The sequence below is a fragment of the Hydra viridissima genome, unplaced genomic scaffold (assembly GCF_058129835.1).
Source record: "Hydra viridissima isolate aposymbiotic clone 2 unplaced genomic scaffold, HvirCarnegie_v1 scaffold_12, whole genome shotgun sequence".
NCBI lineage: Eukaryota > Metazoa > Cnidaria > Hydrozoa > Anthoathecata > Hydridae > Hydra > Hydra viridissima.
Genome location: NW_028324311.1, coordinates 5,052,493 through 5,067,720, shown reverse-complemented (window position 1 = coordinate 5,067,720; position 15,228 = coordinate 5,052,493). Strand labels below are relative to the sequence as shown.

Below are 15,228 nucleotides of genomic sequence, written 5' to 3'. Positions count from 1 at the left end.
ATTAAACTAGAAGTTTCTTACGATTTTTACTTATGTTATAAATGGTCTTTAAAAAATAGCCGCAAATTACTTTTACGTTATACGGATCCTTGATGTTGACTTTTAAAAGTCCCGCATAAACTGTCGATTGCCTCTCAAAAAAAAAAAATCAGATTGGGAGAAATATGCGTTTTAAAATAAGAGAAGCTTTGAATTTTCTTTTTTCTTGTCTTTAAAGAAGTTTATTAAAACTAGTTCGTATAAAGAGAAGGGGTCAAAAAAAAAAGATGAACTTTCCTAAAAACAACTCTCTAGTTATTCGTTAGTCAATACATAAGGCTTCTGGAGAACATGCCACTTTGAAACTGATGTTCCGGATGTCAACATTTTTGCCCAATGTTCCCTACCGCCCCTCTCTGCCTTTTCCGAATTTCCGATAGTGACACTACCTAAGACACGTGGTTTTGACAGAAGCTTGTATTGAGTTACTTGAAGTTCAATGTAAATTGCTAAGCCATCAATCCCGAGAGTTGGAAACTCAGAAAGATGGAAAACAAATTCTTCTTGAAATTTTACGTCACTAGCTGCCTTCAAACTTGCACTAAGAAAAGCTTTTTTTTCGCAATCGCGATAAATTAAAGTGACTTTTCCCAAAATGTTCTTATCGTTTGAATTTACTTTGAGATTTCTTACTTCTCCTAGCACAACAACAATTCGTCTCGCTGCAGATAAATATCCCAAATGAACGAATATTTCAGAAATTAAATCTTCATCTATTAGGTTGTCGATGAAGCTGGTACATTTTGTAACATTTTTCCATATTTCTTTTCCTGTAAACGACTTCGGGTTTTAATACAATTAATGTTAATTATGCTGTAATTAATAATTACATTACAAATAGTAAGATGTAAGCTAATACATTTAATTATTGAACGAAAGTTTATTCAGCAAATATAACTTGTGTAAATAAATACAGAGATTTTACCTGGAGCAGACATAAAGCCGTGTTTTGCAATTAGCTCTTCAACAGAAGCCTCGACTACACCAAAAGGCGTTTTTTCTTCAGAATCTTTTTCAATTGACCAAATATTTAGTTTTAGTGTAATTGGAGGGTCTGCTGATATGGCGTTACAATCTAACGGAAAACGGAATACTTCATTAAATACTGGGTCCGGTCCATTCACGAGATTTGTATAATAAGTTAAATTGGAATTTGACAGCATTACACTTATACAAAACTGTTCACCACTGAAATTACAGAATTGTTTGCCTTTTTTAACAGTGATTTGAAGTTCAGAGGATCGAAAGAGGTAAAGTAGCTCTAAGGATATCATTGTTATGCCACTGTAAGATTTTCTTGAACTTTGATTATATTGAGATACATCAAGGTGACCATTTTTATATTTTTTTGAAAAACGATTTTTACTAGGCAGAAGCCTTCTATTGTCTCCGTCAATTTCCACAGTTTTTCCAGGAATAAGAAAACCGTCCACATCTGACGATGTGGTCAGTGTTATCAAAGGAATGTTCAACCACATTTTTTTTTTCGTCATTTCGTTTGGGTCAAATTCCATGAGCTGCTGTCTTTCATTTTCACACTCGTTTCTTTCTTTGTCACTTTTCCTCTTCCTCCATATTAGATATATTGCAAGAATAAGAAAGTCAAGAGCTAATATTAAAGACCCAGCAACAAGAAGCCACAGTAATGCTGATGACATTCTTACTTACATTTGGCTAATTTTGGAACTCTCACATTCTGCCGCTGGGAGCTGGAGATTAAATTAAAACTTTTCTGAAAATTTTCTATAAGCAACAACTTTTTAAATTCGGTTACAATACGGATAAAATTGAAAAGGTATTGTTAAAAAATAAAAGAACATTTAACCACTCACGCAAGCTTGGACGTTAGATTTTAAATTTTTTCTCGTGCGAATTATTCGCTCAGAGAGAAATTTCAAAATGCTCAAGTTTCAGAATGATCACACTCATATTTCGATTGTAAATAAAATGTATACTTTTAGTTCCCAGGATTAAAAACAAACGATTAGCATTATTCTAGATCTTTATTTACAGTTGCGCTGAAAAAATCTTCAAAACGCTGTTTAAAACAACTCAAACCTAATATTAGTAACAAGAGTATATAAATAATTAACTGCTATAGTAATTTTAGTTGTTGTAATAATAATAATAAAAAGAGCAATAGTTGTAACAATGACAACGGTTTTTTACGTTCTTTTTGAGAATAAAAAGTTTCGATTCAATTATCTCAGAATTCCATTTTATGACAAGTCAAATAGTTAAACAGAACTATTTGTTTAGCGTATTAGCTTTTACCCTTTAGATTTATGCCAAAAAATATGAATTATGCCAAAAATTGGTTGTTCATACATAAGGAGGGTACGTAGACAATCTTTTTTTGGCATTAATCATTTTTTTAATTTTTTTTTGGCATAAATCCTTAAAAACATACAAAGACGAAAAGCCGTAAATCCTCTCAACGGCACCGTAATCAACTGATACACTTATCGTCCATATCACTCAGAATGGTTATAACACTCAACATATTTTTTCATTTTTTTTACGTGGGCAAATATTTAGATGATGACTTCACGTTCTAAAAGTAACAAAAAGCAACAAAAAGTTTAATTAAATTCAAAAAGGCGTTAAAAGTATTCAAAAATATTTTTTTATTTTAAGATAAAAAATTTACGGAAATTAATATAAAAAATCTTATTTATATTCATATTTATAAATCAATTTAGTTTCATAAGTATACTTTGCGAGGATCTTTACCGGTGTTTTAATCAATTAATGCCCCTACCCAGTGATGTGCTCCTTTGGATTCCCATCTGCTCGATAGAGTTGTTATAGAAGGTTCGTAGAGGTGATTCTTAAGTCTTTGGTAATGAGGAAAATCAATTTTTAAAATAATGCACAATATGGAAATCTCCCTCGAAAAAAAAATTATTGACAGCTTAATAAAAAAATATGACACCCAGATTTATGAATTCTTAAGAAACGAGTTTAAAAATTCAAGATAATTTAACATAAAATCTGTAAAAAAGTTAAACCAACTACTTGGAACAGAATATAATGATTCTAAGCAAAACTCTTAACATAAAAATCTGTGTTAATGGTTTTAGAGAGTTCATTATCACAGATTTTTAAGGGAAAATTTTAAAGGGAAAGTAAAAATAAACTTTCTGAAACGGTCAAAAGTACGAAAAAAATTATCAATACAACTGCTTATGCCACGTTTAGCCTCTGCCGAATAAGCTCGACAGAGGCTAAACGTATTTTTATCCTCATGAATATAACATACCCCAAATATGTGCCCGACGGGGTGTAAATATGTGCCCGACGGGGTGTAAATATGTGCCCGACGATTCTTAAAATTTTAATTTAACATGTCAAACATCAAAAATTGAAAACTAACTATCGTGTGTGACCAAGTTAATACGGTATTTAGAATACCGTAAGATAAACGTAATATAAAGTCCTTCTGCAACTTCTAAAGATTAAAATGATTAATAACAATGAACTTTTTGTTGGTTTTTAATTTTGGCAGGTTCATTCGACCTCCTCTTGCTTTGAGGAATTTTTTCATTTTTTTAAATTTTCATCAAAATGGCTTCTTTGATTATATACGAGTTTTAAAATCAAGAAATCTAAGAGATGAAAGCGAAGAGTTTTGATTCATCAGAAAACTAAGGATGGTGAACTCCAGCTTTACTAGTAAATTAAATTTCGAGTCCTTCATTTACATTTTAAGAATACAATGAAGTGTCTCTTTTTCTAAATCATTGCTTTGTTTAAATCAAGTGTTATGATTAAAAAAAAACATTTGCCAAATTTATATAGCTATAAATATTTATATCTAAAGTTTTGACTTGAATTTTTTTATTTTTTACTTAGATTGATATATTAACTATCATTTAAAAATTAAAATACTTCTAAAAGCCTACGAATTGCAACCATATTTCCGTTTTTTTTTTTTTTACTTACCGTAAATTTTGCAAAGACTTTTGAATCACTAGCTGGACTTGAGATTGAAAATACACAGCGAACAACAGGTAAACGTGGGAGGGTAAATCATGCAGAAATTATTTTAGGATTCACCATGTTAATCTTAGCTTAAGGAATATCTAACGTTCGTAAAGTGTACGAACAAGTTGCCACGTAGAAAGTCCACAAGACTGAGCAAAGATGGTAATCAGATTTTCATGAAAATCAATCTACGCAACCAGTTGCATCTGCGGTGCTGATTTTGTGATTGATAAGCAGCCTTGAGCGCATTGTGTCAATACATCTATAGTGATCCATGTGATCCTTGTTTAAAGGATAATTTAGAAAAATTCGCCAAACACTGGAGATGTTGATACGAAACATGCGCTGCTTTCTTTGGGAATCATGTGAACAAGTCTTTACCTGTGGTGACTGTAAGAAAACGCTATTTGTTGTTATATATTGCTATGACGACAACTTCATAAACATCTCACTTTATTTTTTGATGAACATTTTTGAAATTTACGTCTTTGAATTTCGTATTTCAGTTTTACATTTTTGAACTTTTTAAGTGAAGAAATACCTTATGAATGATAAATTGGTCTTTATTTAAAAACTTATTTAAAAGAGATCTAGAACTTACCCAAGAGTTGATTTAGAATTTGCAGGGTAGCAGACTTTTCCAATGAATTTCCTTTTTTCAGTGACGTATTTTTATTTTGTTGAAAAAAAAAGGGTTTCATGAAATTTTCATAATAATCGATCTCAATACACCTCACAGTATTTTTTTTGGGACCTAATGCATTTATTGTATCGGACAGTTATTTTTTCTGATGTAGGTCTATCAATATTCTTAATTCATTCTTCTGTTAATTTTTAACGAGGTGGTTTTAATTTCCTTAAAGAAGCCGAATTTACCACACCATAGTGCCGAAATTACCACACTAGCTTGCTAATTAGAGCATTTACGGGTATTCCGTAATACTAAAAGTCCGTTAGTCAACATTTTTTTAACTGTCGGCATGTAATTCTCTAGAGCATCGAATTTGCATAATTTATTTGAAATATACAATTGAGGGTTATTTAAGTGGTAAAAAAAACCTTATTGCGCCAAAATTACCCGCCGTTACCCTTCTTCACCTTCGTTTGTCAACAAGCTTAACTTCGTTTTACAATTGTCAGCGTATAAACAGTAAAAATACCATACAAAGCACCAGTTGGATTTCAATGGATACCTGAATGGGAGCTAGTATCATTTGTGAATCGACTAACCGTTCTTAATAAGTACCGAAGAAAATTTCGATGTAATCTATTCGAACAGAGAATAATAAAATTCGTTCCTGAATTTTAAAGAAAGAAAAAAAAGCGTGATTGTTCTCTTTGCAACAAGCAGAGAAATTGGACAACCAGTAGAAAGCGTTCTTCATACCACAATTAAAAACGGCGGCGTTGTCAAAATGACTTTATATCAAGACTATATGCTAAAATATCAGTCCATTTTCTTTTTTTCATATAAATCCTTATCAAAAATTCAAAATTTTACTGAAAGTGCGTCGATAAATGGCCCTTTGAATAAAAATGTTGGGAAAGATAGTTACAATTCTTGCGAACTTTGTTTTTTCATGTTACTTTTATGAAATATCTTCTTAATGCTATTCACTGGCAGTTATTGCGCTTCCCTAACAGTTTTATCGACCAACATAACAAAATCATGAAATATTTGGATCATAGAGGAAAGAAATACACAGTTAAGGGATGACAGTTCAATTGTAATAAATAAATAAATGAATACGAAAATAACTTTTTCTGAACATCGAAGGAGGAGAGTTAACATTCAAATTTGCCATACACATGAGATCACGTGAGTACAGATTACTTTTATGCCACCAAACATTTGCAGCAAATCTTATTCTTATAAACTCACGTGATCTCGATGCTTAACACCAGATCATAGTAAATATATCAATGGGTACAATACCTAATTTTGTAAAAACTATAGTATTTAAACATAGTAAGGAAGGCCAGTGCATTTAAATATATGATAGCGTGAATTCTTTGATGGAAAAAGAGATCCGTTTTTATTTTACTAAAAAACACCAATATATATATATATATATATATATATATATATATATATATATATATATATATATATATATATATATATATATATATATATAACACACACACGCATATAAACACACAAGCACACAATAAAAAAATTAAACTAAAAAAGACAGGAAACATTTGTAGAATCGACAAGTTTAAATACAGGCTGATACGGGTGCAAGCAAGCCACTTAAAAATAGCGGTCAAACAACGAATACAAGGTACATCACACATACGCATCTCTATATTTACAGTTTCTACAGCCACCCATGGAGCATAATACCAAAAACAAGTTACAAACGAAGCTGAGTTAACATCAGCGTCACCAACAACACATCGTCATTCTTGTACGAGAGCGTACATTAGTATAACTTTGTTCCAGCAAAAATATCAGCAAGACCGTTTCAAGCAAACTATACTGGGAAGGGCTAAAAGAGCGAATTTCTCTATCTACACTCCGCCTACTTTGTTCATTGAGACTGGCCTGGGCATTGTAATGAAGGATTATGCTCAAGTTGACGTTATCCACATTCCAAGTAACCATGTATAATAATCATCTTGATAATTTAGCTAACTTTGTTTTTGGTTGGTTAATTTTATCTATGGTAGGCTAAAGAAGCTCATACTGACGTAGATGCATTCGCTGTATAATATCCCGACAGTCATTGAATACACGACGAATATTTTCAGTATCTACGGCGCAAGTAAAGTGAGGATAACAGTAGTGTTTACCTTCACCGGTAGCCGTGCTTATCCTCTAAAAAAACAAGTCACAAAAATGAGTAGGAAAAAGCTTGAATTAATGAAAACAATCACAAGATCTAAACAGATTACTAATAATTAATTATCTATTTAATAAATTTGTAACAAATTTCCTTGGTCTAGGAGAACTGTTTGTGCATAAACACAACAGAATCAACTGTAATTTACTTCATATCTTACCAGGAATTCGTCTCTAATAAAATACTTTGCACGTGTGACTTCTTCTTCTTCGCTCTGCTCTTTAATTGCTAGAAAAAAAAAAGTACTCTTACAAAAGAAGAAAATTTTGTATTGGCATAAACTTAATATAACAATTATTTTTCAGGCAAAAGTAGCAATAAAATTAAATCAAAAAATAAGAAGTTAAGTAAACAGCAGTAAAAAAACGCACCATCTTCAGGCGTTCGATACCGAGCATAATCTGCAAAGTAATCTTCTATTCTGGATTTTTGTGCTAAAACTTTATCACGTAAAAGATCTTGCTTGTTTAGAAATAATATAACTGATATTGTTTTCAAGAACCTAAATGAAAAATTTTTATATTGATTTTGGATCAAGTCAGCATTATTTACACACTATCTGATTATATCAAGCACCTGCACTATAAATATATCATGGACACACCTATTATTCCAAATTCCAGTAAAAAGTGTTAAACTCTCGCGTAGTCTATTAGTTGTCGGATCTTCACGTAATACTAGATTGTAGCTGCTGCATGCCACTACAAAAATTATTGCTGTGACGTCTAAACATTAAAAAAATAAAAAATAATAAAAAAAAACAAAAAAACAAACACAAACAAACTTGCATTACTGGCAATTACCCATAATTTTGTAACAATTACTTCACTTTTTTTGAAAAACAAGAAATCACATCTTATTTTAATTTCTTAAATTTCATGAGATTATTAAATTACAAAAACACTGTTTTAGAGTTTGAGAGGTTATCAGATGAAAATCTTTAAGATAACTGCTGTCATTGACATTATGCAAAACAGATGAGCTTTATGTTAGAACTAGCAAAAAATTTATATCAAATTTTATTTCATCTCTTATGAAACAGATGACTTAAGGTAAAATATAAACAATTACCATTAAAACATTGAATCCATTTTCTCCGTTCATCCCGTTGGCCTCCAACATCAAACATACTAAAAAGCAAAAAAAAATCACAATTCACTGCACCCAAATCATAAACAAATGTTTTATTTCTTCTTATCAATGTCTCCTTATAAAGATGCTAATAAAATAAAATCTTCTTTCCAAAATTGTTTCTACAAAAACAAATTTACAGATGAAATTAAAATTAAATAAACTAACAAAATCAAGAGAAAAAAAAAAACATTTGGTCTCAGAGTTTTATCACTTTGTGAATTCTATTCCGAAAAAATCTAATTTTAAATGATTGCATAAATTTTATGTTATACAATAAATAAGAAAATAATATTCAAAGATTATTTATCATTACAATCTTTTTTTTAAACTCAAGCAAATCTTTAATCTCAAAGTCAACTTTAGGAAAAACTTTTACCTTTTTACCAACAGAGGTATTAAAAACCTTTTAAATGTTTTTAAAATTTTTATATATTTTAAAATAGTTTTATAACTTTTATATATATTTTTAAAAATAGCTTTAATAATTTTATACCAAATAGAGTTTAACTGTGTTAAAAGATCAATTGATTAAAAGACTTATACTCACTGAAAATTAACCCTATCAACTTGGAAGCGAGTTTCAATTATACCACGCGTTAAAACACGACATCGTAATAAGTCCTGAAATAGAAGGTTTCTAATATTAGAAATGAAATTCAAAATATATAATTTTTTACATCAGAGAAAAGAGAGCTTTAGAACTGATTCAAAAATAATAAAATAAACTTATTCAAAAACTAATAATTACCATTAAACTTATGATTACCATTAACATATAAAAAAAAAAAAAAAGAAATCTTTTTGTGATTTGCTTATGTTTTTCTTATTTGGAAAAAGCTAAATTTCAAAGTTTATTCTAAAAGATGTTGCTGAAAAAGCTTCAAATTAAATTTGTACCTGATTACTGGGGCTATATATTGGTTTACGGACATCTGCTGTCCTATCTAAAAAACTAACAAAGAATGCATTACATTAACAGAGAAGCAGATTCAAAAATTCAACGGAGAAAATACAGCATCTATCAGTTGGTGAAACTAAAGATAAACATTTCAACAACTGCATGAAACGGTGCATGTATTAACATAATTGCATGAAACAGTGCATGTATTAACATAACTTAGAGCCATTTTACTTCCTATCTGTATGTTATGTATGTTATTTACATTTTTACTTCATTTAACCTTTAAATATATCGATGATTCATAATCAAATAACATACACTTATACATAGTACTGTTTGTTAATGGCTAAAAAGAATACTACCAGACTATCAATTTTAAAAAAGAAGTCAATTACAGAAATTAGAGTGTTTTATAGGATAAGAATGTTTTTTATTCAGATATTTAAGATATTACACAAATAAGAAAACAACCAATAATTTGAACATAAAAAAAACAACCAAAAAACTAACAAAAAAAAAACCAACAAAAAAAAAAAAAAAACATTTATGTCAAAAGCTTTTTTCTTGGATTAAAGCTAAAAATAAAACTACAGACAGATGTAAACATATAAGCAAGCATAAATAGAATTTTAAACAAATAAATTAATAGTTTTATTTGTATACATCATCAAAACTAAAAATAAAACATTGTTAGAATAAAAAACAAATACAGCTGTAAAAACCTCCACTGTGGTTCTATGAATTAATAATATCATTTTTATCGACATAAAAAGATTCAGAAAAAAAAAAAAAAAAATTCTTAACAGGCTAACACACATACACAACATGTATGCAAATGAACTGAACCGCAGCCTTAAAATGAATTTGATGTAAAACCTTTTTTTTTTTTTTTTTTGCCACTTTTGCATATATTATGTTTTTATATAAATATAAACTAAAACAATAAAAATAAGCAAATACTATAGCATTCTAACTATTCAATAATTGCCTTGTGAAAATTGCTTAGGAAAAGAAAACTGATGTTGTCTGTCAGTATCTTTTCCTAAACAATTTAAATTCAGCAATAAAAATTATCAAAATACAGCATAGATGTCCTACATTACCAATAGTAACATTAAAGTTTAAAATTCGAAGATCAACATTAACAAAAACAAGCCTTTGAATTTATTTCTATTGCAAATTTAATTATCACACTAATTAAAAAGTTACAAAACAACATCAAATTTATGAAGATAACCCTTCATCATTTTTAAAATCCCAAATTAAAATCCAGTAGAAGAAACTCTGCTAAGTTTCAGAAAATGTAAGAAACTATACTGAATATATTTTTCAAAATTTTGATATTAATTGGTAAATAATGCATTTTTACTGCTCGACACAAGATACTTACTATTGGGCGCAATCGATGAGCTGGTATTCATTTGATCTTTCAAAACATTCTTGGACACCTTTATCTTTCCAGAGAACCTCAACATGGTTGTAAAATTCCTTAAAATGGAGATACAAGTAGCTAAACAGGATACTTTAATTTAAAAAAATTACTTAGTTAAATATCAATTCCCTCCCCAATAAGGGGAAAAAAACAAAACAAAAAAAAAAAAACAACTTCAAATGCTTCATATGTACAAGTGATCATATTTGCTGACAATACATAAAATCATTTTTAAAAATGATATCAACAATTATCACAATTAAAGTAAAAAAAAAGAGAGAAAACTTTCTTTTTTTATTTAATGATCAGGTCAAACAAAAATAGAAGAAAGAGAGAAAAAAAACTGTTATACAATAAAATTGCATTCAACAACTTATAAAAATGAAACTTTTGCAGATATTGTTTAGCTAAGTTAAAACATGAACATCAGTATAAGGTTTAAAAATTAATCGAATTTAATAATAATAATAACAATAATAACAATAATAATAATAACAATAATAACAATAATAATAATAATAATAATAATAATAATAATAATAATAATAATAATAATAATAATAATAATAATAATAATAATAATAATAACAATAATAATAATAATAATAATAAAAACAATAACAATAATAAAAACAACAACAATTTTAAATTAACTTTCTGGTCTACAGGTATGTATCAGATAATTATGAGAGGAAATTGGTGCTGAAATAGGCAAAAAAAAAACAAAAAAAAAACAACAACTTAAAAAATGCCAAATTTTATTTTAAGTAAGAACAGAGCAAAAAGTAAACCAGATGCTCTATTAAACTAAAGATTTAAACTTAAAAGCCTTCTATTTAACATCTTATCTCTTTCTATTTACTACAATGGTTGGAATTTCTACAAACAATTTCAAAACTAATCAATACAAGACATCAGATATTGCACAATATTTCATTTAAAGCTCTAGAACTGCCAAATTCCTCTTGTATAAATAGGCATCTTAATAAGATTAAAATTAGCTACCATTTCCGTCAATTTATGTCTAATAAACAATTAAATAATGAAAAAGAAAAATTATATCTTTTTTAAATGAATATAAAAAAAAAAAAAAAAAAAAAAAAAAAAAAAATCAAAAAAAAAGGAAATATATTTACTAATCTTCCATAACACTTTAGACTAGCAAGTACAAAAAAGTATAAATTTTTACCACTTAATTCATTCTCTTATTTTTTTAATTAATTTTAAGACAAACATATATTTATGTATGTATTTATGTATTAAACTAAATCTCAATACTATGTAAAAATTTTCAAAAATTAAGTATTAAAAATGTAACTCAATTAAGTGTTCTAATTTGTGAGTTTTATCAGTACAATACTTTCCTTACTAAAATTTTCACCATATTCTTTTTAAAACAAGAAACCAATCAAAAAGAAAAACTCCTAACTGTAAACAAAATTCATGACAACATCATAAATACTCATTAACCATCTCTTAAAACAAAAATATGTATAAATAAAAAACTAAAAAACTAACGAACATTTTATCAAATACCTCACAACTACTTTAAAATTTTTGTTTATGCTTCTATACTTTCTTTTTTTGACCTTATAAACATTTTAGGATTAGAGAAATTCTTTTTAGAAAACTATAAAATTTTTTTAGTTAAATGAAATATTCACATTTCAATTGATTTCCTATTATTAATCTAAAGGAGTTTTTTGGATTATTTAACCTCTTTACAAAAACTTAAAAATAACCTACCTCTGGGTAAGTAAAATCATTGTCATCAACAGTAGCATTATCATGCAACCAATCTATTCTCCATTGGTTAGCAGGGTTTTCTAGTTTTACAGGAGGAACTATAGTTTTCATAGCACCAGTTATAGTCTATGAGAAGAAAAATAGAATTGACAAATACAAATCAATTCTGTTAACAAATTCCGGTCATTAAAAAGTTACCATATTAATGTTAAATTTCATAGCAAGTGCAGGATAGACTTATAATTAATCATAATTTGGGTGCTAGATAAATAAGACTCACAACAACACTTTTAACAATAATGATTTGTAAATGATTATTATGTTGTTATGTTAATAAGAAATAAGTGAGAACAAATTAAAGTCCGTACAAAATTTAAAACAAATATTATCTTAGGTTAAATTAGGACAACCATTATATCCCTATATATGCATGTATGCATATATATATATATATATTGAAAAAATTCCTAGAACTTTTTCCGTACCCTGTGTGTGTATATAAATGTATATAAACATACACATATACATACATACATACATACATACATACATACATACATACATACATACATATATATATATATATATATATATATATATATATATATATAATTAATGTTGTAAAGTGCATTTTATACCTTAAAAAATATTAAAATACTTTTGTTATTATAGAAGTTAATAATAACAAAAATATTTTTATTTCATTTTTTTTTTTTAAATTTATAACTTTTTTATTAGGAATCAGAAGGTAAATGTCAAACAATTTGATATCAATCAAAATAAGTGAATCGAAAAAACTTCACCTTTTGACATGTTCAGTTTATTAGATTCCAGTATTTTCGAAAACGAAAGCTTTGTTTTGATCAAATTAACCACGTGATAAAAATAACACGTGACTTCAACTTAAATAAGACTCTTTGAAATATTAATTCAAATATGTTCGATCACGTGACATTAATTTAACCGAAAGTAATTGTGATGCGTACTAAACTGTAAACAGACACGGAACTTACTAAGATTCCTTCTTTGATATTCTTTTTAATATCTTCTATCTTCTCTTTTTTCTCACTAGAAATTATAAAATATTTGTCTGAAAACTTTATAAGTAAAATATAAAACAAAAGGAAGACCAAGCACAGGTATGAGATACATAATACTCACGTTTCATTGAAACCGTCTACATGAAGAATCCGCATCTGTTTAACTATAGTACTTTTACCACTTTCACCAGCTCCTTTAATAAAATAAAACATATTTTCAAGATAAGAAATAAAGTCTCAGAGCTACATTTCTTATTACATATCATAACATCTGAGATACAGCCAATTCGAAATTTATTACCAAGTAATAATAATCGATGCGTTGCTCTATAAGATACTTTATCTCTGGATATGTTCATATCAATTTTTTTACTAATTTTTTTGGCTTCATCTTCGCTATTACTAAAACATCCCATCACGCCTAAGGGGCGGCTTCGAGGATTAATCCCCGTCTTGAATAATATTTTCTACATCAAAATCTAGAGGTCACCTTCGAGAATTGAAAACTTCACTACATACTTTAGGCCCACTCAGCAACAGCCGGCCGAATAAAATAATAAACGGCTTTGACGCATGCGCAAGGGTGTGGTAGATTTGATTTGTGTTCATAATTTACCGAATCAGGTTCCGACAACGTTCAGAGTTTAAAGTTGGAGAAAAAAAATTTTATCAGCCTTTTTAACATGAAATTTTGGATTGTTAATTTTAATAAATTTTCGTTTAGAATTATGAAAAACACCTCTTCGTTTTTCTACCGCAGACATTTTTAAAGTAATAAAACCAAAAAGTTTTTAAAATTCATTGTCATTTTTTTAACTTAACTATTTTTTACCAAATTGATACAATTGAGTAATTTTTTCATTCACATAGTGATATTTGTGATTATGTGAAACTTGGTTTTTCTTTTTTAATTTGAGGAGTGAAATCACTTTTACCAGTAATAACTACAAAGTTGTTACAAACGGGTTAATTAACTCAGAGAATAGAAGAACATTTGACAAAAACAGTTTCCATAACGGTTCTGTTTTTCTGAACAAAATTGCGACCTGGAGACAAAGGAAATAAATTTCCATTTATATTTCAAAGGATTAAAAACATTCCGTTTCTTTAAGCAAAATAACCCACGTGGCTTTAATGATTTTGGTGGGATTTACACGAGACCGAAATGAATTGAAGCCGGTTTTCGACAAACAATATAGATTAGATAAATAGTTTTTATAAACTGGTTTAAGTTCATAAAATTCATTTATTTTTAGATTTTTATTTTTAGTTCTAATACAAAATGTCAAAAAAATGTCAAACGTCTCATATTTAGAAAAAGGATTGTTCTCTCTAGAACATCGCCAAAATGTAACTTTATTGACATTCTATAAGCCTATCAAATCTTCAATGAAAAGATTTATTTGTTTCATTTTAAATTGATATTTTGAGAAAAATTAGTGCTGACATTTTGAAGAATTATTAAACAATCTAATTTTTTTTTTTTTTTTTAAGAAAAAAGAAAGTTTTAAATATCGAATGCTGTACTAAAAATAGTGAGCCAAAATTTACGCAGTTTTTAAGACGACTTCCCCAATTGACTTGTCTACTATTTTCACAAAATGATATCTTCAACTGTTAAATAAAACACTGACTTGAAATTTTGAGCTTTTAAAGTAAATCAACAAAGAGCTTAAGAAACTTAATTTAGACTACGAACTAGCGAAAACAATAAAAGTATTAATAATAAAAAATAAAAATAGCAACTACAAAAAATAATAAAAAAAACGATAGTTATAATAATAAAATAATGTAAGTATTTATAATAGTTAATAAATCAATCTAAATATTTATAACAAAAAAGAAAATAATAAAAATATTTACAATAAATAATAAAAATATCTTTAATAATAATAAAATTATTTTAAATAAATAGTAAAAATATTAATAATAAAAAAAGAAGTATTTATAGTACTTAATAAAACAATTAAAATATTTTTAGTAAATGATAAAATAATAAAAATTAGTGACAAACTAAAATTTTTGGAAATCGAAGAAAATATGTTTTAGTAATAAGGTAAGTGTAACATAGTACCATTTTGATACAAAAACCTTTTCTTA

The 15,228-nt window shown here is 27.6% G+C and overlaps 2 protein-coding genes across 3 annotated transcripts; both read right to left on the bottom strand.

Annotated features, from left to right (window-relative positions):
- Window positions 1-272: 272 nt before the first annotated feature.
- Window positions 273-2,002, bottom strand: LOC145194217 (synaptotagmin-9-like). Of its 2 annotated transcripts, none has more exons than XM_090069604.1 (3): window positions 1,872-2,002; window positions 965-1,748; window positions 273-809 (listed from the first exon to the last, which is right to left on the bottom strand). In XM_090069604.1, exons 2-3 carry the CDS (start codon window positions 1,695-1,697, stop codon window positions 295-297), a joined length of 1,248 nt encoding a protein of 415 aa, XP_089925730.1. In that variant the 5' UTR covers window positions 1,698-1,748; window positions 1,872-2,002; the 3' UTR covers window positions 273-294. The 2 variants fall into 2 exon arrangements, with proteins under 2 accessions (XP_089925730.1, XP_089925731.1); XM_090069605.1 differs by having other exon boundaries at window positions 965-1,114; window positions 1,872-1,997.
- Window positions 2,003-6,212: 4,210 nt separating this feature from the next.
- On the bottom strand, window positions 6,213-13,696 carry LOC145194180 (guanine nucleotide-binding protein G(s) subunit alpha-like). The gene is made up of 12 exons (XM_090069053.1): window positions 13,430-13,696; window positions 13,250-13,322; window positions 13,102-13,156; window positions 12,089-12,214; window positions 10,301-10,398; window positions 8,907-8,961; window positions 8,557-8,630; window positions 7,947-8,005; window positions 7,480-7,600; window positions 7,247-7,377; window positions 7,036-7,103; window positions 6,213-6,850 (listed from the first exon to the last, which is right to left on the bottom strand). The coding sequence occupies exons 1-12, from the start codon at window positions 13,542-13,544 to the stop codon at window positions 6,704-6,706; spliced, it is 1,122 nt and encodes a 373-aa protein (XP_089925179.1). The 5' UTR covers window positions 13,545-13,696; the 3' UTR covers window positions 6,213-6,703.
- Between the last annotated feature and the right edge of the window lie 1,532 nt (window positions 13,697-15,228).

Excerpts from the sequence above, each read along its gene's own strand:
- LOC145194217 (XM_090069604.1), bottom strand. The coding sequence starts at position 1,697 with ATGTCATCAGCATTACTGTGGCTTCTTGTTGCTGGGTCTTTAATATTA. Across the intron at positions 810-964 it reads CGGCTTTATGTCTGCTCCAG|GAAAAGAAATATGGAAAAAT; the intron begins GTAAAATCTCTG and ends AGTCGTTTACAG.
- LOC145194180 (XM_090069053.1), bottom strand. The coding sequence starts at position 13,544 with ATGGGATGTTTTAGTAATAGCGAAGATGAAGCCAAAAAAATTAGTAAA. Across the intron at positions 13,323-13,429 it reads GCATCGATTATTATTACTTG|GAGCTGGTGAAAGTGGTAAA; the intron begins GTAATAAATTTC and ends ATTTTATTAAAG. Across the intron at positions 12,215-13,101 it reads ATATCAAAGAAGGAATCTTA|ACTATAACTGGTGCTATGAA; the intron begins GTAAGTTCCGTG and ends TTCTTCTCATAG.